Source organism: Camelus dromedarius, chromosome 10, assembly GCF_036321535.1.
Source record: "Camelus dromedarius isolate mCamDro1 chromosome 10, mCamDro1.pat, whole genome shotgun sequence".
In the NCBI taxonomy this organism is placed as follows: Eukaryota; Metazoa; Chordata; class Mammalia; order Artiodactyla; family Camelidae; genus Camelus; species Camelus dromedarius.
Window position 1 is genome coordinate 40,722,524 of NC_087445.1, and position 25,044 is coordinate 40,747,567.

At 43.9% G+C, this 25,044-nt stretch overlaps 1 protein-coding gene across 2 annotated transcripts in view; it reads left to right on the forward strand.

Annotated features, from left to right (window-relative positions):
* The first annotated feature begins 1,756 nt into the window (after nt 1–1,756).
* Nucleotides 1,757–25,044, forward strand: part of PCSK5 (proprotein convertase subtilisin/kexin type 5) — a 413,695-nt gene continuing 390,407 nt past the window's right edge. For both annotated transcript variants that reach the window (XM_031449902.2, XM_010978064.3), the window contains exon 1: nt 1,757–2,445. In XM_031449902.2, coding sequence (XP_031305762.1) covers nt 2,254–2,445 — 192 coding nt within the window. In that variant the 5' untranslated portion in view covers nt 1,757–2,253. The remainder of the gene's footprint in view (nt 2,446–25,044) is intronic.

Genomic DNA, 25,044 nt, shown 5'->3' on the forward strand with positions numbered 1-25,044 from the left:
ATGACCCTCATGCGCTGGCACTGCCCTTCCCCTTTTGAGATGGCCTGCATTCTGCCTATGAAATGTGTATCTTCTAAGCCTCTCTCTCTCTTTTTCTCTCTCACCCTTGGAGGCCCACACTCTGTCTATGGATTGCATATCTCCCTGAATAAATCTACATTCACCCTACTGTGGCTCACTCTCGAATTCTTTCCTGCCCAAAGCCAAGGACCCTCACTTGGCAGGGCACATCCCAGGGACTCACCTGGGACCTGGGACACGACCATCGTCTCACGCCCCATTTTCCTGCAACAAAAAGAAATGTGTTGAATCAGTTAAATAAATAAATGGGTAAAATACATGCCCTCCTGCAAAAGATTTAGTTCTCCTGATCTTCCACGTCTTCGTCAGTAATGTGGGGATAAAGTTATTTGGTGGGTTTATTTTCATGACATACCTTATATGATGTGTAAAATGTCGTAAGATGATACTTTCATGAGTTATGAACTTAACTTTATGAATTCTATAAACTTTACATTTATATATTTTGAATTTGCAGATATGGTTCAGCTGAGGGGAGAAGGGAGAAAAGTGAAGCCCTAGGCGGATAAAAAGAACCCAAAGCTAGAAATGTGATGGATTAATTATCCTCAAATACTTTCAGCCACTTAGGAAGAAAGGGAATGGGGGATGGGGAAAGAGGAGGGTAAAGGGGGGAGGGGGCTAGGGATACAGGGAATACTTTTAAGATCAGTTGAATTATTTCATAAAGGGTACATTTTCTTTTCACAAGAAGTCATCCTGTGCCAGAAAAGGCGGGGAGGTTGTTCAGCAGGATGCCCCCCCCCCAGCTCCCCCAGCCTGCTGCTGTCAGTGCAAGATACAGTAATGAAGGCGGCGCAGCCACACTTTTATTTCATTCGAACCTCTCTTCTGTGGTGCTTTTTATATCGAAGTCTCTCAGTGTTACAGGGCCATGCTTGGGAAAGTGAGAAAACTTTTCCCTTGATGGAGAAAAAGAAGCCCTCATCAGATTCAGTGGAACAAATGAATGAAGTCATTCCCTCGGCCCAACATCTCCATCCGCTTTCATACCAAATATTCACAGAAACGACTCTCCTCAGTTCCGCGACTGGAATTTTACTCTCCGGTGGGGTGGCGTTGCCTAGTATTGGATGCACGGATTTCGAAAGTCAGTAGGCAACAGACTCGGCTTTGGAGTCGCCGTGGTTGGCTTTTGCAAGAGTCGATGCGCCTTACGGTCCTGTGTGGTAGCTTCTCCCAGGAGCAGAATGTGTAAAATAAACAGTTGCTGAAAAGCATGAAGAATTAACGAAGTGAAAATCTCGGGTTATTTGTTCGGCAGTTGACACGCAAGTGACCTCCTTAAATACTTAGTTGTTTAAGGAGGTACAGAGCTGGGATGAATGGATCTTCGGGGCGCTTGACCGAACCAGCTTGTAAATCTCTTCAGTCTTTCGGGAAGTAGTGGTAAATTGATACAAATCCAAGGAGGGAGGAGAGTTCTGATGTGTAAAACCTCCACATCAGAACTCTCCTCCCAGCCCTTTAAAAAAAACTCTCTTGCTACTCAGGACCCTGGAGGTTACAGCCGGAAGAACCCAGCGGCGCTAGGACCTGGTTGGCGCCTGGCCGTGGCCGCTTTCGGGCGGGCGGAGGAGGGAGAGAAGGAGGGGGATGTGGGAAAGGAGGGGTGTTAAGGGGGGCGGGGGGAGTCATTTATGCAGAGCAGGCGCTGCTGCCATTGCCACTTACACTCCCGGCGCGCAGCTCGGAGCCGGAGGGAGCGCGGGGAGCGAGCTAGAGCGCGCTCGAAGCCCGGGCCAGCAGAGGGGGCGCCCGGCCGCTGCCTGCACCGCCGCCTCCGCCGCGCGCGGGGGCCCCGGGAGGAGCTAGGGCGAGTCGAAGAGTCCGGGAGCCGAGCCCGGCGAGACCTAACTGCGGGAGAACGCCCGCCCCACTCAGCCGCCTCCTGCGCCGGAGCCGGGAAGCGCCGGCCGACAGCCCCGCGGGCCGGAAAGCTGGGAGCACAGGTCCTCGGAGCCCCAGGGATGGTCTAGCAGTCGGCGCGAGGCTCGCTGCTCTGCTCCCTGCCGGGGCTCGCCGCCTCCTGCCGATAGCCCAGGGCTGCGAGCCGCGGCGGCCGGGGGCTGCGCGCCGGGGCGGCCCAGGCCGGAGAAGTTAGTTGTGCGCGCAGCTTAGTGCGCGGAGCGAGCAAGCGAGCGAACAAGCGAGCAGCGAAGCGCCGGGGCCATGGGCTGGGGGAGCCGCTGCTTCTGCCCCGGACGGCTGGACCTGCTGTGCGTGCTGGCGCTGCTCTGGGGCTGCCTGCTTCCCGTGTGCAGGACGCGCGTCTACACCAACCACTGGGCAGTCAAAATCGCCGGCGGCTTCCCGGAGGCCAACCGCATAGCCAGCAAGTACGGATTCATCAACATAGGACAGGTAACCACTGGCTGGCCGGGCTCTCGGCCCTGAAGTTGCGAAGGGGGCCGGGGGGAGTCCCCCACGACCTCGCGCTTGTCCCCTCCTCGTCAGTCCCCCTCCCCCTCTTCCAGATGTGCTCCTGCAGCTGTTGCCCTAACTCTTGAGCGGTTCTCTCTCTCTTGCGTTCTCTCACACACACACACATACACACTCACTCACTCCCCCAAGTTGCTGGGGTTTGTGTTTTGTTTACTCGTTTCTTGCAAGCCACGAGGGACAAGTAGGGTCTCTGGAAGAATCACAAGTGTACATACTCCCGTGGTGGTTTCAGAGCCGATCGGACCTTTTGACGTGGAAAGTCGGGGAGCACTGGTAGCCTGGGCTCTTTTCGGGGTAGAGGGCAGGCGCGCCCCTGGTGCCGGCTCCCTGTGGTTTCTGAGAGCAGGAGTAAGGAGGAGGCGGGGAAGGGAAAGCCTTTCCTACTCGGACCTTAATTTAGCCCAGAGAGAAGTTTCCTCTTCCAAGGGCGAGAGGACCGCTGGGCACTGGCGGCGCAGGAGGCGCAGGGACTGGAGCTGGGCGGGAAGAGGGGGCCGGACCCGACGTGAGCAAAGGTTTTGGGGGGAGACCTCCAGGCTTCTTCGCCTCTTTAGCAGGATCCTCTTGAGGGCTCCCAGCGCGGAGTCCTAGGGGAAGGTGGGAAACTTCTGAGACCACTGACCCGTTCTGCTGTAGAAACAGCGAGTCTTCCCTCCGGGATGGATGTGCGGGGCCCGGAGGCGGCGCCGTGGGGGAGAGTTGGGCCGGCAGCGGGGCTCGGGGTTTTTGCGGGGTGCTGTGGGCTTTTGGCAGAGGTGCCCTGGTGGGGGACGGTGAATTGAAGGGTTTTATGAGGGTGATTGGGAACCCAGCAGATTTGGAGCTGCCTCCAGGGTAAATAGTCTTGGCTTCCTCGCTCTGTTTCCTGCAAGAAATGGGTTGGAGAGGGCTAAGTATATAAAGTGCACCCCCTCCCCATCCTTACACTCCTCCCACTCGCTTCTCCCCCTTGGCCCGAGGAGGGGGGGCCCCTGGCTAGACCTTGGCGAAACTCTACTGGGGAGGGAGGCAAGGATGATTAGGGGCGCCCTCGGTTGCAGACACACTGGTGGAACTGCTCCGGCTGCACGAGCCCTGCATGCCCTGCCAGGATGGAGAGAGGAAAGGTGCCGGCTGGTGCCACTGGAGCAGGAGAGCACAGATGGTTTCTGATGCTATTGCATTCTGTGGCCAGGAACACGTGTTCCAGCACGGGGACCCTTGGCTGCCTGGTGATGGGGCACTGAAGACCGAGGAGAGCTGCTGTTGGCACTTCTAGATGGAGCTAGGGAGCGTTGGGGGCTTGGGAGGAGCGGGAGTGTGAGATCTTGTCGTGCTTTGAGGGTCCAGAGGGAGGACATGCTCTGGAGAAGCCAGTCCTGTGGAGGACTGAGACCAGGGCAACAGGCGTGGTCGGTATCCCCCTCCCCTACCAGCCCAACACACGTACCAGGAAGGAAGGAAGAGACAGCCAGCCAGATTTTCTTGCCTGAGTGGCTATTATCTTCAGGAGAGTTCCATTCTAATGGCTTGTTAGGACTCTGCTGGAAGAAAACATTGAGTCTGTTCTCTTTTTACGTGCGCTTAAAGTTGGGTGCTGCATGTGACCCGGGAGTGTAACTGGGAAAGCTAACAATGAAAGTAGTCGTGTTAATAATCTTTCCAGATGCGTCTATCAGGTTCAGCTAACACTGAGCATCTCTCATACAACAGGCCTGTTGGAAGAATAGTTCTTGACCATGCACTTACTTCATAATACATGGAATGACCATTTTTGGCAGATATGACTTCACATACAGCAAAGAGCTTCACATACAGCAAAGAGGAAACCAAGACTCTGGGGCGGTTGACTGGCCCCAGGGTCACCCAGCTAGACTGTGGCAAGGGCATCATTCAGGCTGAGGGCTGACTGGTCCAGGCCTACTTACTCATGCATGAATCCTGCCTTTGAGGATGAGGGGGAAGGAGGAAGAAAGTAAACCCCCATTTCCCTGAATTCTGATGTAGTGGCTCAGTAGACTAGAAGTAAACATCCAGTCTGAATTCACAGATACTTAGTTCAAACAGGCCTGGACTTCTTGAACCTAAGAAGCTTCACAAATTGCAAAAGCAGGAAGATCTATATCTAAATGCACTCATTAAATAGAACTTAGAAATTTTGGAACCTGGCAGAGTGGGGAAGAAGCGATTATCACAGAACCCACTTTTGAACAAGCGAACATTACGGTATCTTGCAGCCTTTCCTGACTTTTTACAATGGGCCTTCTAACAAAGAGCCATGGATTTTCATTTATTTGTTTATTGGTGGGGAGGAAGTAACTAGGTTTTTATTTGTTTATTTCTAACGGAGATACTGGGTATTGAACCCGGGACCTTGTGCATGCTAGGCACGCACTCTACCACTGAGCTATATACCTCTCCCTCATGGATTTTCATTTAAAAAGTAATGGTAAGACAGCTTGCATACAAATAACACCAAACACGATTTATTGCGGTTTTTACAATGCCAATGAGGAAGTTGAGTGCTTACAGAGGTTACAGGGGACCCCTTGAGCTGATGCCATAGCCAGTGTAAAAAGATCAAGCTCTTCTTACAGTGTAAAACATTTCCTCTGTAGATCAAAGGAGCGTAACCCCAAGCTAAGTCGTGGAGGTGGCAAATTGAGTTCACACATGCAATATCATTGCATTGTAAGGACTGTCCTTTTGTTATTCTTTCTTTCTATCAGTAAACCAGCTGTGGTTCAGTTGAGGGCAGTAACTCATTTGTGAATGTCTCTGGAATGCTCTCCTGTTTTTACTCATGGGCCTAGGATCCCACCTCCTGTGTCACAAATTGGAACTGAGACCTGTTATTATTTCTAAAGTCATGTAATATCCTGGTCATCTTTTTGGTACCTTCAGTATAATATTTTATGTGATAAAGTAAAGGTGAAGTTTAGAATATCTATCCAGAATTTCAGTGTAATGTATTGTATAGCATCTTAGCATTTAAAAGCCACCAGAGGTAAAATTTCTGCTCTGCAGACTTCTACAGAAAGGCATAGGCGTGCCTCTCGTGTTCATGAAAGACAGGATGGGCAGAGTGACACAAGAGCAAGTAAGCAAACAAACAGGCACAAAGGACAGGCTTGACTTCCTGGAAGGGAACACTAATGAGGGTTTTCTCGCCTTTGGTCATAGAGATAATGATGGTTTTAGTAGGTTTTCACATAATGTTTATATTTTGTGAATGGTTATACCTTGAAATTCTGAAATGATGCCTTAATTATTAGTAGAGTAGTTGTCATGTCAGCATATATCATATTTTGTTTGGCATTAGTATCAGCTCTAGAAAGCTCTGCCTTTCTTCCCTTTAAGCCCTGACTCCAGGCCCTTTTAGTATCTAGTATGAGCAGCACTGCTGGGCGGGCTAAGGGTAGGTATGTTTGCCTGTTGATCTGCACGAGGATGGGAGAAGAAGCTACTTCTCCGTCACTCATCCTTTTTGGATGCTCTGACCCTTGAGTTAGCAGTGTCGTGGTTAGAAGATGGAAAAGACACGAAATAAAGGAATAAGACCTGACATGATGTTAATTGTGAGCTTTCATTTGGACAAAATCTACAAACCAGGAGAAATTAACTTCTGGTCATTTGAACCCAGGGAGAAGGTCCCCAGGGAAGCTTGTTTGCGATGTGCAGTAGTAGTATTTATCCTTCTGGGTTTATAATCCTTGATTCCAAATTGAGATTGCCAGGAGCAACCCCACCCCCCAACCTTGTAATTTGTCTTGAGCGAGATGCCAGAAAGATAAAGCCAGCTGCAGGCAATACTGGGGAAGTGTTTCACCTGGAGTGCCCATTGAAAGAGGCTTGGAAACTCTGCAGATGCCACTTGCAAGGCCTATGAAAGCAGGAAAGTCACTGAACTTAATGGAGCCCCCTGTTCCTTCATCTGTAAAATGATAAATCTCTTGGTAATAGAGGGAGTTGACTCTGCATTGCTCAGCACATAGTTAAGCTTGCGGTGGAAGGTTTGTTGGATTTGAATCTGAAATAAGTGAGATTCAGACTTTATTTAGATATGGAGAAAGGAAGACAGTTTTATAATGGAAGATGCAACACACTGAAGATCAGGAAAACACATTTTCGATGACTGAGGAAGAAGAACAAAATCAGTGCTTCGTAGACAGGGAAACTGGTTTTCCATTTCAACTAACAATTTGAAATTGTTTAAAAATACTTTTCCATTGGATTCTAAACAATTCTGGCTGATTTCCCATGGCAGCGCCCTTCTCTCTGGTTGATCTTGGTTGTAGCCTATTAAATAATACAGGATAAACTCACTGGAGATGGAAGAAACAGACAAAAAAAATCTGAAGGGTGGTTATTTTATAAAGCATCTTACCTGGATACATTATTGTAGATCATATTTGAGTTTTGATTTCATTTAATTCTGAATGTAGCTTGTATGAGGAAGTTTAGAAGAAGCATTTTCCAAATCAGTGGGAAGAGATATTTTAGCAGGAAGCACCTTATTCAGCGATGTCCTGAAGACCTCTCACTCTGCTGGTTAGTTTTGACCTGGGAGTGATGTGGGATGCTTGAAATTGTTGATGAACAGTGAAGAGTGAATTCTGGGTGCTTATGGATGGCATTAGAAATAGGGGACGGGGCTTGTCCGATGGGTATGGGAGTGGACTGTGCTCCCCTAGTCAAATCCTTAGCCATCTGTAAATGGATGTGGGAGTCCCAGGTTGTCTCTTTGTGAGGCATCTAGCTCTGCGCCAGGCAGCTCTCCACGCCCAAGAAGCTCAGCTCTGACTTCTGCTAGCCAGTCTCACTTGCATAGTTCTCATGAGCAGGGAAGCTTTCATGAGAAAAAGCAGTTCCGTGTGCTTGGCCTGATGATGGTGGGTCTGTTGCATTAACCTCATAGACTAGGAATGGCTTGTATTCGGCCATTGGGATTTTCAGGGTCTATTTGAAATGAAAAACTGCATTTTTGTGAGCCCCAAGGCAGCTGAGTTTGCCTTCTTGCTCTCTTTCATGAGTTTCTATCCAGAGGTCTTAACCTTAAAGGTCATCCAGAGAAGCAGGGTAGTGTGCTGGGAAAACGTCCAGTCATGTCTGACTCTTCGGTTAACAGAGGAAGTCCTGACCCAGAAGCATCCCTTGGGCAGGGAGGGGTGTTTCTGTTGTCGGCTCAAGTTCTGTGAAACAGTGTCTGGGCTTTCCCCGAGGCTGAAGTATCTCCAGGCATCGCTCTACCCCAGGACTTAATTACTTGGCTAATTCTAGTTGGATTCAATGACAAAGAAGCCAACTTGGGCTTCCGGGGTGGTAGAAATAAATGCTTATAGACATTCACGTGTGCTGTAAGATGCATATGTATGTATGTATCTATGAATTTTTATTTTTATCAAAGTTAAATTTGCATATAGTTTAGAGTGAAATTACTCATGCAATATTCTCACTAGTTTCAACAGATTACGTCTCTACATCTAAATGTACCAAGAAGGAACAATCCATGCCAATAAATCTTCAGTTTGGGTTAACCCGGGAGGAAAATGAGACCAAAAAGAAAATTAGACTAAGAGTCAGGAGATTTGGGTGAAACTCCAGGGTTTTCCCTTTTATTAACCAACCTGATTTGTTGGTTTTTCAAGTTGGTGGCCTCAATACCTGCTCCATCCACCTCACAGTGTTGCTGTGATGTCAAGTACCCTAATAATGAACATGAATATATAAATAAAATAAGGTATACGAAGCATTATATGATCTATAAGGACTCCAAGGAGATGAAAAGGCTGTTCGAAGAAAAATAAGACAATGCCCTGATGACTGAGGGTTTCTGTAGTGGAGCACTTGTGATTTTCCAGATTCTTGTGTTCACCTGTGGAGATCTAGTGGAAACAGAAAGCGGGAGGAGTCATTGTGGCATCTGCTTCTCCCCTGAGAGGACAGTGAAAGCCACACTTTTCTCCTGAGAGCCTTAGTGAGAGCTGTAGGGCTGGGACAACTGACCACAATATCAGCCAGCTAAACTCCCCATCTCCTGGTTGGACAGCTTTGGTTTACAAGGCATATGCAATACGGAGGTTTGCATGATTTTTTTAATACAAAAAATCAAAACATAGTCTTTTAAATTTGACTCTAATGTGAGTTATGTAAAAAGGAGTTGTGGTAAATAAAACTGAAATACAGAGAGGCCCATAAGGGATACAGATGGGACTCTTTTGGGTGCAAGTGTTGAAAACCCAACTCATACTGTTTAAATAAAACTGAAAAACAAGCAGATGAGGAAACAGGGAATCTGCTGGTTTAAACAGATCCACATGCTTTTATGTGCAGTTCCGAAAGCAGAATCTGGCCCCTTTCTGCAACCAAACCTTACTTGATCTGTACTTTCTTCGGGGCAGAAACCTCTCCTGACCTAAACAGACATTACCTAGAGTATTAATTTGTTTTGTTGCAGAAATACATTAATGCATTTTGTTATGAGGATGCTGTCCTTGATCCAGATGGAGATGTGCATAATACACTCCAGTGGGTGTCTCATTCATTGTACTTTTCTCATCTGAAGAATTATGAATTTCTGAAACACATCTAGAGTCAAGAGTTTCAGAGAAGTGATGGTGGGTCTGTCCATCTGAAAAGCTGGAGGTAGTGCTCATGTCAGGGATTTATCTGGGTCCTTGTATTAGCTTCATTTTCCGTCAGGCCCTTTCTACAAGGCAGTCAAGCTCTTCTGATCCTTCGTACCTCTCTCACCTAGTATTGATATTAACCCCTGAAAAAGACTCCAATTCTTCCCGATTGGGTTATCTCCCCACTTGTGGGCCACTCTGTTCACAGGGCTGGTGATGTTTTGGTGAGTCAGCTTGGGTCACATGTCCACCCTTGAAGTGAGCGGGATGTTTGTTGACCTTGGATGGGCAACCCACCATCTGGGGAGGGACAGTTCTCAAGAAGAAAAGAGGATGCTACTACTAGAATGAGGGAATAGAGATGTGGGACAAGAGAAAGAAAAGAAAAACCCACTGCAGATCAGATTATATAAGGCCTTAAGTTCCTAGGCTAGGGACTTTTAACATTAACAAGGAGGATAAAAAATTATGTTGAAGGTCCCTGAGGAAGCAGAACCTATTGATGCAATACACATGAGAGTCCACCATATAATACATGAGACATTCTCTGCTTTCAAGGAGCTAGGACATTTTTATCCAGAACTATTGTTAAGCAAGACGAATACTAATAGAATTACAGGCAGTGCAGTATAGTTTTGTCATGCCTGGGGGGAGTCTGCTGGTAGCCCTGTGCATAATGAACTGGAGGAGGAAGAGAGGCTGTTGTGTTGGGAAAAGTTATTGTTAACAAGCGCAGAACCTGTAATAATGAAAAAAGAAGAGATTTGAAAGTTCTTATAAAGGTGAATTCCATGTGGCTTGGTAACAAAATGGAAGTGGAGGATGAGGAGGAGGGAAGTGAAGAGAACTGCCAAGTTTATAGCCTGGGGACCAGGAGAATGGTGGACTCGTCTGTAGAATGAGGACAGTGTGCAGGAGCATCTTGGGGAACAGAATGGTAGAGTCAGCCTTAGTGTTTGTTGTTGGTAGGTTAAGAGACAAGCAGATGGAAATGTCCAGTAGGCACAAGAGAATTTAAGATGGGAAAGAAGTAAAGACTGGCACTTAGCCACCTCTGTACGAGTGAAGACGTGGAAGTGCACGGGATGCTAAGAGATGAAGCACAAGGAGAGCAGAGAGCTGAGAATAGACCCTGAAGGAATGTCTCCCTGTAGGAAGCAGAGGATAAAGAAAGGAAATGGAGCGGGGAGGGGGGAGGCCCTGAAGACACAGAGTCAGAAAGCCACAGAGGGTACGCACTCAAGAGGAGTTCTGTGGGGAGAATCTAGGAGATGAGAACTGAAACATGGCTTAAAGAATTGGGATCAGGGAGGTTACCCGTACTCTTAGACCTGGTGCTTGATTGAATAGTGAGTTGGGTTTGTAGGGCAGTAGAGGAGGTGAGTGCAGAAGTTTTTCATTGCACATCTGCCTACCCACCTGCATTATCTCCCTTGATCTCTTTCTCATCAAGGTACTGGAGTAGTTAGAATTGTAGGTCTGGAACCCAAAGGGGTTTGATTCCTAATACTTCCACTTCCTAGCAGGGGGACCCTAGGCAAGCATCACAAGCTCTCTGTGCCTTAGTTTCTTCATGTGTGAAAAAGATCTACTAGTATTTCCTTCATAGGATTGTTGTGAGGATAGTGAGAATGGTGCCGGGCGCATACTACATGCCCCATGAATGTCGGTTATTATATATATATTTTAAACCAAACTCTGCTCAGTTTCTATATACTATTTTCATCCTGCTGTTTTCACTTAACATTATATCGTGAGCCTTTTCTACTGTTACTAAATAACTTGAGACACATTTTAATAGCTGCATAATTGAAGGCACCGTAGTCTGTTGTAATTAGTGTGACCACACATCTTATTTTGCCAGGGATAATACAATACTGGTTTATGCCCGCGGTAAATCAGTTCACCTCCATTAAGTATTTTTTATATCCCCGTTCACTTTCCACCATGTCTGAGTTTGGCAGAGAAATGATATGGTCGCCCTAATTGTACATGTATCTGTGTGTGTGAGTGTGTAATTGTATATCTGTTCTTCCACTAGCTGGGAAAGCAGGGCTGTGTCTCATTTCTGTTTGTGTCCCCAGCACCAAACACAGTGGGTGGCAGAGGAAAAGCACAGTGGGCCCTTGAGACAGGACACATAAAGGGTGTACAGAGAGGGGACTAGGTTGGGGAGGGAAGAGGAACATTGGTGGCTTGAGACTAAAGAAGAATGAGAGTGAATGGAGATTTAGGGAGTTCACGTTGGGGAGGAAAGAAAGTGAGCATGTGTGGACAATGGCCTGGATCTCATTATCAGTTCAGAGGTGAAGGCCGCCTGCAGAGAGAGGGGAAACTGGGTGAAATTGGTGGCCAGATGCTCTAGTGTTTTTGGAACATTGTTAGGAAATTCTGGTAAGAATTAATGGCCAATGCCTATGAGAAGAATTGCCAAATAGCAATGAGATTATTTGTCGCTTGTACTTAATGACCAATCTATATTGTTTTGTGCTTTTATCACTAATGGTGAGGAACTTGAGACTAGAAGAGGAGACACAGGGAGTTAGAATTTGTGAGAGAAAAGGGAACAAGAGACTGTGTGAAGCTGGGGGTGATGGGGATGAATGATTCTTAAACGCAAGGGGTACCATCTTTGGCATGATAGACTGTAGTGTCTAGGCCTTGAGAGAAGTGGAAGGGCCAAAATAGGACAAGTAAACCAAAGGAACAGGGCAGGTATAAAGGCTATAGTTCCAAATAAAAATGGAAAGCCAGAGGGAAGGTATAGCTCAGTGGTAGAGTGCATGCCTAGCATGCATGAGGTGCTGCGTTCAATTCCCAGTACCTCTATTAAATAAGCAAACAAACAAACCTGATTACCCTCCCCCATTAAAAAAAAACACTGAAAAAAAAAAGCTTAACAAAAATGGAAAGCTAGTTCAGTAAGAGTGGTAGCCCTGGAAAGATGGGAGCCATTCCAGAGGGTAGCTTTTCTTTGTAAGGTATAGGTTAGAGCTATTCTGCGTGATCATAAGGTCCAAGGTGGGCTGACCAGATAGAGAACAGGTGAAGGCCAGTGGGCTGGCTGAAATCAAGAAACTGCGAGGCTGTGATATTGGCAAGGTTATCGGGTTGGATAAGATAAGGATTCCAAGTATTTCGTGCTGGTATACCTGCTAGGCAGAAAAACACGAAGTCTGCCCCATACGACAATTCTCCTTGGGTAAATTTAGGTATTATCTCTACTTTACACATCTGTGCACTGTTATTTGCACTGCAGGTCCTATATCAACTTAAGGGATAAAGACAGACACCTGAGCGATTGGTTTCAGCTCCCAAATGAGCCTTCCCATATTTGATTTAAAAACTGAAGATTGCATTGAGCACTGACTATAGCGGGAAGAGTGTAGACTGAGAATGTGAAGTCAGAAATAAGATTTAAGGATGGTTTTTAAATGACATATACAATGTCACATTTTATGTCTGCCTCTACCTTAAATTATCATGTAACCTACTTTCCATTAGAATTAATAATTATGCCTATAATTTACTCACATGTCATGTATTCTGCCTTTTACACACATTATTTTATATAATATAATGAAATTATGTTCTGAACGTGTCTTCTAAGTATTTTTAGTTTAACTTTACTGTTTTTAAGGATACAGATGTATTTTAAAATGTGTTTTAAAAATTATTTATAAATTGATCTCTGTATTTTTAGATGGCTGTATATAATATTAATCTGGTTTGCACTGATCTGTTAAATTAGGGTTAGCATCACAAAAGAAGCATGAAGTTTCTGGTTTAATCTTCTGTTCATTATCTAAGAGGTTAATTCTGTCCTGGGAAAATTACATTGTGGATACCATCCTGTCATTGAAACTTAAAATTTTTTAAAAGCAAGTTCTTCCCTGCTGCCTTTCCCTGTGTGTGTGTATGTGTGTGTGTGTGTGTGTATGTGTGTGTGTGTATACAGACACACACACATACACACACACACATATATATCATATATATTTGTACTGAGTACTTAAAGTATGGTATTTTTGTAGTAAGTACTTAAGGTCTGGTATTTTTCTACTCTGAGAAGCTCTAACAGCTGTAAAAATATACCAGTTCTCTCCATATTGATGTTCCCAGGCTTGTACCTTGTTTTCACTAGTTGAAGTTTCTCAACCATAATAAAACTGGGCAGTGCTCACTCGTTTGAATGCAGTGTAGGGAGGCAAGACAATTTCAGGGCCTTTAATCTTGAAAGCAAATATCTATAACTACAAGTTTAGAAGTTTACTGCTTATTCATCCTGCACCTATTCTAGTTGCATTTTACTAATATGGTTCTTTTCCTCTCTGTGTGTGGGACCCCATTCATCAATTTCAGAGTTTTTCAAGAGAAAACTAAATTGTAGGGCACTTAAGATTTATTACAGCCTAGCTTCCAGCAAAATGTCTTTTCTTTATTTTTTTAACCCTGGGGCAGCTTTCCATTTGGTTAGTGCTCATGGGCCAATTTACCAACTGCTACATTCCTTGACTCATCATAGGATGATGTCATTGCTTCTGGGCTGGTTGGACAATGCTGAGAACCAGTTAACAAAACTCAAGGATGAAAACAGGTGACTTGAATTCCCTGCTAGGTCCTGCTCTGTCACTAACTTGCCACATCCTTATGAGCTGGTCACAGATTTTTTTCTGTCTTTAAGGATTAGTTTTATTCATTGTTTTATTTTAAAAATAGTTATTGAAGGACACCATCAAGAAAGTCAGAAGACACCCCACAGAATGGGAGAAAACATTTGCAAATCACATCTGATGCGAGACTTAGGTCCAAAATATGTAAAGAACTCATACATTCAATAATAAAAAAAAACCCAATTAAAAATGGGCAAAGGTTCTGAACAGACCTGTCTCCAAAGAAGATACACAAATGGCCAATAAGCACATGAAAAGATGCTCAGCATCATTAGTCATCAGGGAAAGGTGAATCAAAACTGCCATGAGATATTAATTCACATCATACTCACTTGGATTGCTGTAATCAGAAAAGACATAATCACAAGTGTTGACGGGGATGTGGAGAAATTGGAACCCTCATTGCCGTTGGTGGAAATGTGATGCAACCACTCTTGGAAAACAGCCTGGCAGTTCCTCAAAAGGTTAAACATAGACTTACCGTATGACCCAGCAGTTCCAGTCCTAAGTATATACTCGAGGAAAATGAAAACACTTGTTCACATAAAAACTTGCAGACAAAAGTTCATGGCAGCATTATTCATAAGAGCCGGAAAATGGGAACAACCCAGATGTCTATCAGTTGATGAAAGGATAAACAAAATATAGTATATCCTTACAGTATTGTATGGTTCAGCAATAAAAATGAATGAAGTGCTGGTACTTGTTACAACATGGATGAACCTTGAAAACACTACGCTAAGTGAAAGGAGCCAGTCACAAAAGGCCACATATGTATGATTCTGTTTATGAAATGTCCAGAGTAGACAAATCTACAGAGACAAAGTAGGTTAGTGGTCGCCTAGGGCTGGAAGGATTGGTGGGGTAGCAGGATGGGGAGTGACTCCTAATGGGGAGGGGGTTTCTTTTGAGGGTGATGAAAATGTTCTAAAATTTGTTGTGGTGATTTTTGCACAACTGTGTAACTATACTAAAAACATTTGAATAGTATACTTTTTTGATTTGCATTTCTTTTGTGGTAAGCAATTAAGTTTATTTATCTATTGACTTATTTAATGGAGGTACTGGGGATTGAACCTGGGACCTCATGCATGCTGTGCATGCACTCTACCACTGAGCTATACCCTCCCCCTTGAATAGGAGACTTTAAATAAATGTATGTTATGTGAATTTTATCTCAGTAAAGCTGCTAAAAAACAGTTATTGAATACCTGTTGTTTATCAGCCATTCTAATAGACCCAGTCCTACTGTATCTGTCTTTAATAAGGTATTTGCTCACCTGGAATGCATATTATAGTGGGAGGAGCCAACCAATAAGCCAGTAATGAAATGAATAACATAATTTCAAATTATGATAAATTGCTGTTGGGAAACAAAATACGTTAATAGAGTCCAAAGTGACTGCAGGTGGGAGAACTCCTTTAGATAGGCTGGTTAGGGAGGCTCATTGAGGAGGAAACACTGGAGCAGATATCTGAATGTTAAGGAGCCAAGCACACAGGGATCCAGGCTGGGGTGAGGTCTGTGCAGAGGAGACAGCCAGGGCAAAGGTCTCAGGGGAACAGAAAATTGGCTGCTGTGAACAAAGTCTAGTTAACAAGGAAGAAGTGGTTGAGCTTGAGATTGGAGAGGATGATCTTAAAGCTTCATTTTGGTGATGCCGTGTACCTGTTCGTAGCCACCAGTAGCCTCCATTTGCCCATGCACAGCATTTAAACAGATTCGCTCCCTGGGCCTTCAAAGGCCTGTGTCTGCTTGTCCTGAAATACTTTTTCCATCGTCTTTCCTGCTCTGTCCCTTAGCCAAGCCGAACTGGACTTCCATCGTTCCCCAGATGTTACACTCTGTCCTTTTCTTGTTTCCGTGCCAGTCTTTCCACCTGGAATAGTCACCTGACCCCTTGCTCTTCTGGAAGTTCTTTCAAAGGCAGATCTCAAATGTCATCTCCACTGTACTCACTTGGGAAGTATTGGGAAAATAGCGGTATAGGGGCAATCACTCTGATGTTTCAGGTTCTTTGACTCCCATAGTACTTTGCCCAAAATTTTCTTAGGACATTTAATATCGTTCAGTATTTCTTTCTTTTTTTTTTTTTTTCCTTTTAAGGGGCTTAATTACTGTTCTGTAGCATGTAGCACGGTGTTCCACACTATATAAGTAATCATTAAATATTGGTTGAATCCTGAAGTATTTTACAGGCCTGCAAAGTATATAAAATGAAAAATTTTCTACTACACAGTAAGTAAGGAAAGCTAAGCATGCATGGCATATTCTGTACTGGAGTGTGGTAAAGGGGAGTGATCTAGCATTGATGAGTCATTTGTGTGTGGATTCTAAAGTCCACGGCTTCCTGGGAAATAGCCTAATCTTTATCTGTAAATGTTTCAGATCTTGGCATCGTCAGCAGGGTCATTGTCTCTGGCTTTGGCGTCCATGAATATTCTTAGTGTGAGAGTCAGAGTACACAGTGTGACATCGTCCACCCCTAGAGCCAAGTTCCAGATCATCCTAGGATTGAAATTGCTTCTCCAAGGATGGCAGGGAACCCAGAGGACCCTGCTGGCTGTGCTCATCTCCCTGGAGGTAGCAGCGCAAGTCTTGTGTCTGTGGGAGCAGTAGGAAGAATAGCACAGAGGGTCCCCCCAAAGGTAGAATTGATCAGTAGTAAGAGAAGGTTTCGGAACCCAGGCAGATTTTGCTGTGTGTGGAATCAGTGGGAGTAGTAAAAATAAGCAGATTTGGTGCACAGGAAAGGTCCTAAAGCTCCATATAATATAAGCCCTAGAATCTTGTGATGGTCAGGGGCTTATGGCCCGACCTCCCTGGATGGACCATGGCAAGGCTTACCTGGATTGTCCATTTTGAAGGGCTAAAGTGCTGAAGTTAAATTTGCATGAGAGGAGGAATTGTGGGCTCCCGGACAAACAGACATAGATGAAGCCCTGCAGCTTAGTCCTTGAGGACTGGCTTCAGAAATATCCTTGGAGATAGGAAATAAACTCAGGACAAATAGAGCAGATATCTGCTGGGAGTTAACTGCACTGAATTCTGAAAGGAATGCTCTCTTGGTTGGGTGACATGGCCAGAATCCATGGGTCAATCGAGATGGGTCTCCCCAACTGACCTCTTTGCTTTGATGAGATCTAAGCGTCAAATGACCAGTCCCTTCAGGCTCTGGCAGACAGAGGGAAAGATGAGTTAGATTTTCTGGGTCAGATGGAAGGGAGATGGAGAGGCCGAGTTCTCGTGCTGCAGGTGGTTCTGGAGTAGCGCTGTTGCCTTCCCTCCGTTGTGCGGGGTCTGCTGTAGCAGGGGCTTTTGTTACTTCTTATTTGGACTAACTAGTGCATCCGTCCTACCCTGTGCCGCCGCCTTTTCCTTCAGAGCAGGCCGCATAAGGCAGATGAAGTTTTCAGAACCCACTCTGGGCAAAAAGACTTCTTCCTCTTCCTCCTCCTCTTCCTCCTTTGCGACTCCCTCCTCCTTCTCCCCTCCTCTCTCCCCTCCCCCTCTTTCTTCCTCCTTATCTGTTCTAAATGTCATTCAGCCTAAACATTTTGTCATTCTTTGCACCTGAATTGCCATGCCCCACTTTTCTGTCCCCACCCGTGTTGCTCCCACTGCCTGGACACCTTCATGTCCGGTTCTCACTCATTCTGCAAAGCCCTTCTCAGATGTCATTTCCTCAGATGAAACTGCCTGTAGCTAAAACCTCTTGTTTAAGCTCTGATTGAACTTTGTAAGCTTCTTTTTACTGGCATGTGACATGTTCTGTTTGTATTCAGTTTACTTGGATGTTTTATCTCCTCCAATAGATAGGAACCCCCTTAAAGATGGAATTTCTGTCTGGTTCATCGTAGGTACCTGGAAGAGTGTGCTCTGCCATTAAAATGCCCTGTGAAAAATACTCTGAAATGGATAAATGGCTGTGAGTACGTAGAGGCAGGGAGTAAATAGGGGCGGCAGCATCATAAGTACCGTCCACTGAATATTTTTGGTTCGCATCCTTGCTGTGAGCTAGGATTGTATTTCCCTATTTTGGCAGTAAGTGTGGCCAGGTAACTTCCGTCAGCCAGTGAAATATGAGCAGCTGTGACACGGGTCCCTTCTTTGACCATCAGTGCATGATTTCCTGTGCTCTGCATCTGCGCCCCAGGATCTGCCAAGCTCCAGGTGGTGGGTGCTCCGTTGGCCTGGGTCCTTGCGGGCTCCAATGAGCTGCGCTTCAGCCAGCGCACAATGGACATGTAACATGAGCTAGAAACAGGCTTTTGTTGTTTCACGTCACTGAGATTCATGGGTTCATTCGTTCCTGCTGTGGAACCTTGCCGGTTCCCACTAATACAGAAGTACGATGGCTGTCTCCTTAGCCTGGCACACAGTATAGATGGAGCTCCGTCATGGAAGAGGGGCAAAAGTTTATGTGATACCCAGGATAAGAACCCTGTGACTTAATTGGAAGACCTCAGTGATCGCCAGTGTATGTTTTGCTCATATGCAAGGGATAATTACATGTGTTCAGAAAAAACATCAGAAGCCAGATATTAGGTATTTGCAATTGTGTATATGGGACTCTGTTGCTTAGAGATTTGAAAGAAGCCCTGAAGATCCCAGTGCTTAATCGCACAGAGTTGCTTCTCCCCAGCCTTGACAGCTCTCGGGAAGAGACTTGTTCTATGAATTTAGATGTACCTGTCCATGATTGGTAAGTTCTTAGAAAACTGAGGGGTTTTTCCTTTTCCAGGAAGGTAGAAACTTAGTGTATTATGAGTTTTTAAATTTTTTTTCTATCAAATGAAAATAACATGAGTTTTGTGCCTCCGTTAATTGTTTAATAGAAAACCTGCAAGTGCATGTTGCACTTGTCTGTGCCTTCTCTGAGGGCTGTGCTGTACTCTCAGACTATGGCACCCACTGCTGCAGAAGCCACTTAAATTTACCGCCCCATCCACTGGCCATCCTGCCTTCGTTGTTACAGAACTGGCTTCACTAACATGTGGGTGTCTAGGCACTTACTCATTTATGGGAGGTGGACACAGTGGGGGAGCATGTGAGATTTAAAATGTTATGGCCTGAATATTCCAACTGTTGAAATGCATCCAAAGCAGCAGATTTTTCCTCTTTGGCAAGACGGAACTGAAGCGACATGCAGTGATTTGGTTCGCCGATTTGCGAGCTGTTAAAAACCAGAATAACTTAAAATGAGGAGAGTAAGCGCTGCATAATGTGAAAAATATTCTAAAGGTCACATGGCTGTGCAGTCTCCGACAAGTCCGCATCATAAAGCTAGGATTATTTTGAATACGTTTGAAACACTGCATGTGAATGAACATGTGGATTTTTTTTTTTTTGCTAAAATATTCTGTTACCAAAATAGTCAAAATCTTATTTAATCCACCCTAACTCTGAAGAGACCAAGGTTTTAAAGAATCCAGAAGGTCCTCGCATCTTCTGTCTTGTCTCTGAGCCATGGAGGCCATCTCTGGCATTTATTTCTTTCACTTGTGTTTGCTTGCTTGTTTGTTTGTTTTTCCTTTGCCATCATTCTGTCCTTCAACATTCACTGCACATATTTTAGAATAGCTACACTATGTTAAGTACACTACTAACCCCTGGAGATACAGTGGGGCACAAAAATCTCTGCCTTCTTGGAACTTACAAGTGCATCAGCTTGCTTCAAACAAATCACCCCAAACCCAGTGGCTTACAACAATAATCGTTATTGCTATGAGGCTGTGAGGTGACTGTTAGGTTCTTTAGTTAACTGGTGGGTCAACTAAGGTCTAGGATGGCTTCAGTCACATTCCCATGGTGGGGGCTGGCTGCTGGCTTGGATTATGGGGGTAATTGGCCATGTGTTTCTCATCATCCACCAGGCTGGCTTGGGCTTCTCCCCAGAGTGACAAGAAGGTATCCTGGCAGCTAGAGAGAGGACGCCTCAGTATGCAAGCCCTTCACCAATTTCTGCTCATATCCCATATACTAACATCCCTCAAGTCACATGACCAAGCCCAGCTTCAAGAGGTGGAGACATACATGTCACACCTCCGTAGGAAGAGATGCAAAGACTCGGTGGCTACGTTTTGTGGTCTATCATGGGGAGACTGTTAGTAAACAATTGAATAGAAAACAAAAAGCATGTCAGCTGGTGGTAAGTCCTACGGACAGAAAGCAGGGAAGAGGGGATGTCTGGAAAAATTTTTTCAATCTTAAACAGGATGGCTAGGGATGTTTTCATGGAGGAGGTGATGTGAGTAAAGATCTGAAGAAGGTGAGGTAAAGAAATGAGCCTTCCAGATACCTGGAGGAGGCACGTTCTAGCAGAGGAAACAGCCCGTGTAAAGGCCCTAAACAGGAGAGAGCCTGATAGGTTGAAGAAACAGTAAGAAGATGTTGGAAGAGCAAGTCAGGTAGCACATGGGCCAGAGAGGTAATGGGGGTGGGTTGGAGAGGTGAGGTAAGTAGATCCTGTAGGCTGACACTTCTCACATTTGAATGTGCATAAAGTCATTGGGGATATTGTTAAAATTTAGATTGTGGTTTAGTAGGTCTGGGATGGGGTTCTGTAGTTCTGACAAGCTCTCAGGGCAATAGCGCTATTGCTCCTGGTCTTGGGACCACAATTTAGAGCAAGCCTGTAGGTCTTTGCAAGCCACGCCCAGTAAGAACTGGATTTTTTCCTGCAGGAAGAGGAAGGCTATTAGACACTTTTGAGCAGAAATGTGACCTGTTCTCTACCACCTGATAAGTGATGGTAATTGTTTATAATATTGACATCCGTAAAGTACAAAGGGACGGAGACCTCATGCAGAGTAACGTGGAGAAAAACATTGTCTGGATTTAGCCTGCCATAGCTTCAGTCATCTGACTGTCCTTCCCTATACAGGGCTATTTTTTTCTGCTCTGTTGGTAAACGTGAAAGGGGCCCATCTCTGGACACCCCCCGCCCGACCTCACTCCCATAGCAGACCCATTCTAGGATGAACTGGCTCTTTCTCCTTGCAGTCCCCCAAGTCCTGATTATTGGAGCTGTTCTTAACTCAGCCTTTTCTTTTTTTAGATTTTATTTTTCATTGAAGTGTAGTTGATTTACAATATTAGTTTCAGGTGTATAGCAAAGCAATTCAGTTATAGACATACATACATGTATAGCTATCTTTTTCAGATTCTTTTCCATTACAGTTTATTACAAGAAATTGAATACAGTTCCCTGTGCTGTTTATCCTTGTTTATCCATTTTATATATAGTAATGTGTCTGTTAATCCCAAACTCCTAATTTCTCCCTAACCCCCTTTCCTCTTTGGTAATCATAGTTTGTTTTCTATGTCTGTGAGTCTGTTTCTGATTTGTCAATAAAATTTGTATCATTTTTTATATTCCACACGTAAGTGATATCATTTGATATTTGTCTTTCTCTGTCCAACTTACTTCGCTTAATGTGATAATCCGTCGTTCCATCCATGTTGCTGCAAATGGCATTATTTCATTCTTTTTTTTTTTTTTTTGGTCTGCTCCTCAGTCTTTTGTTTCCCTGATCCTCAGCCTCCCTGACTCAGTGGCTGTTAATCCCTGACTCACATTCTAGTCACCTGAGACCTTTAAAGATACCTTCAGCAATTCTGATGAATTGACCTTGGGTGGGGCCTGGGTATCAGTAGTCTGAAATACACAGCCAGGGTTGACCACAACCACTGTGCTCAGTTCTGCCTTGGCAGCTGAGGAGCTGGCTGTTCCCCCAGGGCTCAGAGCTTCTCTCCCCAGGAATCCACTCTCCCTGCACTCTGGTCTCAGCCTTCTCGCTTTTCATTACCATCAAAACACAGGAATCATTAGCTCATTTTCAACTCTATTGCACTTTGATGATTCCAGCCTCAGTAATCAGATTACCTGCTATTTACTTTTGAAGTGGGGGATGGTCTTTGAGTAGCTACACATAAATAAATATTTGTTGATGTTGAGTGTCACAGACTTGTCCTGTTTTTGTGTCACTGATATTTAATTAATTGATGTTTAAAGGCCCTGGCCACATAACAAGTCTTCAAGTGAACTCCAGGATCTTCCCCAGGGGATGGAATTACTGGAAACATGGGCTGAAAGATCATTTGGCTCCAGGTTTCATGTTTATGAAATATCTCCCAATTTGCTTATGGATGTCATTTCATACCCTGGTTGGATGGAAATACAATATCTATTTGAAAACTTTCATGTCTCATTACTACATTTCACTGTTTTTAGTAAGCACACTAGGAATGAGTGCACATTGTGCATTCTGGAACTCTGGTGGACAACACAGTTACATATTTTTGTATTACACATGAACATTTAAATAAATACACTACATATTTTAGCATTTCTTTATTTTACAACCTACCAGGTAGCTCAAAATATAGAAATGGCCCGGGGTCTGTCTCAACCTTTGAGAATTCCTTCTGAAACCTTATGGAATTCCCTAGGAAAATGCTTTTTTTTTTTCTTTTCATCCAGCCTATATGGATATAGGACTTATTTGAAGGTCTTGTTTGTTCTTTAATAACTTTTTGTTTCCTAATCAAAGGAGGAAATAAAGAAAAATGAAAGGCAGTGCAAAATATTATCGGTAAATTGTGTCACAGATTCGCTGTATCATCATGTACCTGAAATGACTTGTCTGTGCACCATTAACTTGTAACAGATTTAAACTAATTATTAACTCAACCAGATGGGTTTACTTGAGTGTTATCATAAAGGGCTTTGTGAGAGTATGAGAGAGTATGATCAAGTTCCATAAAATTTATTGCTTGAATTTTGCTGGATCCAGCATTCCATTGAGGCACTGCCTTTTACCGACACATTATCACATCGGATTTGGTTATTCCTTATTGTTGGAAAGAAAGGGTGTGGGTGGGTGTGTTAATGGTAATTTGTCTTGAAAGACAAATGCCACTTCCAGTAATCCGTGGCTCTGAAAGAGTCCTAATGTCTCCTAAAATGTAAATGCCCCATTAGGTACTGAAGATGCATTGAGTTTTAGAGTTGCTAACAACAGTGTTACCTAATCTCTCGCTATAAAGATGAAGAATCTGAGGTCCCAAAAGAAGAGATGTGGATGGAGCAATGAACTGGCACTTAGCAGACCTGAGTTCTAGTCTCTTCAAGCTCTGATTATGGAAGTGACTCCTGGGTGTAGGCTTATTAATAATATAGAGAAATTTTTCTAGTCACCTTAATCCTTTATCATAAATAGGTATATTTCTTTAATAAGTATTGTGAATAATTTTTGTATTTGTCAGAGCCTGTGTTTCTTTAGGAGATATGTGAGTGGGGAAGACTTGTCAAAGGCATTTGCCTGTCTACGTATGTGGTATGTGAATAAACAACTCAATTTTGGAGGCAGTATTTTTTTCCCCACTCCTGTGAAAATCTGACTTTTATCCCATTTTTATTAAATTACCTTAGAAAGAAATGTTAGGTCTTTTTTCCTGATTTTGATATATCAAAATGTCATTTCTATCATGGTGACTGTTTAGTAATCAGGTAAATGATTAATCTAATGGCTAAAGCATGAGCACCTGGGTTGGTCTCTTGACACAGAGAGCTCTTTCCTGGGGAAAGTCACAAGGCTCATTTTGGGAAAGGTGGGCGTAGTAATCACTTTTGCAAGTAAGAATATGACCGCGTTATAATGCCTTTACCCATGACTGCAACCTAAACTTGACTTTCCTTGGCTAGTTTGTTGAACTGTGTGATGTTAGGTAAATTGTTGCATCCATTAAGCTGAGCGTGGAAAGCTTCTTTTATGGGGCTATGGAAATTAGGCAGTAACTAAAATAACAGAATAGAGACATTGCGGCTTATCTATTCCAGTCACTGTAAGAATTCAAATTCATACGATCCATTTGAAACGGGAGTAAATGCTTGTGACTGCCCAAACCATTCTCCACCCTGGGTCTTTATCACTTTAGTTTATTGGGGCTTTAAACCTATTTCACAATTTAGCTACAGAATGTTGGCATGTTTGAGCTAAGAGGGAGGAAATCTTGTGAAGCCCATTTTTCCTCTGAATTGCCTGCCTCTATTTGAGTGATACAAATGTAGCAATCAGGCAATATCTAGTGTTTGGAGTATTAAAATAATTCATGGGTTAATTTTCTGTCCTGTGGAAACCTCAGATAGCAGATTAATATATATTAAGTACGCTTACTTTTTACTTCATTTATCCAGATATATTTGTCCAGATCAGTATATGTCTTTAGTTACTGCAATGATTCTTTTGGTAAAACACTGTATTGGGCTTATCTTTTATGTCAAAAGTAAGTACTTAGGCATGATGGAAGAGAGATACTTTTATAATTCAGCCTACCTCTCGAGTATGATTCCTTAAACATCACTTCTGACTTTCTGTTTTATGGATACAACATTTACTTGGTAGGCATAATGGTTACTTAAACTCTCTTTTTGGGTTTATTTGACATATGTTTAAGATCAAGCAGGCTGCTGAGATAAAGGTCAATGGACTTTGTGTGTTAAGGAAAAAAAAAAAATTAAAAGCTTGGCACTTTTAGCCAGGCTCAGGAATTGTTGAGATAAAGATATTATTTCTATAGTTAATCAAGTTGGCATTGAAACTCCAATAAAAATTGAAAATACGACTCCAAGGACAGATTATGATTTTCTTAGAGACTATTTAGGTTTCATACAGAATGGTGACACTAGCACTGAGCTTGGGATCAGAAAAATCCTTTTAAAACTGGGTAAATCACTGAATTTAGCTGGGCCTCAGTTTTATTATTTGGAAAAATGGGATAATAATTCTTTACTTGTTTCATAGTATTCATTCATTCAGTCAGTCATTCAGTTATACATTCTATAAATGTTTGTTGGGCAGTCACTATGTGCCAGGCACTGTGATGAGTGCAGCTAATATAGCAATAATTAAAAAGTTGGTAAGAAAATAAACCACCTGATCAGATAGAGAGTAACTGGAGAAGGTCACTTAGTGGGGAAGTCAGAGAAGACTTTTTCCGAGGAAGTGATATTTGAGTTAAGATCTAAAAGATGAGAAGGAATTAGGCAATGGGAGGCTGGAAAAAAATGGAAATGCCAAGGCAAATGGGACAGCACATGCAAAGGTCCTGAGGCTAGAAAGGAGGCTGGTGGGGTTGGAGCCTAGTGAGCGAAGAGGTGTCAGAAGATGACAATAGAAATGTAAGTAGGAGCCAAATCTGGTAGCCCCTCATGGGCCAAATAAACCATTTT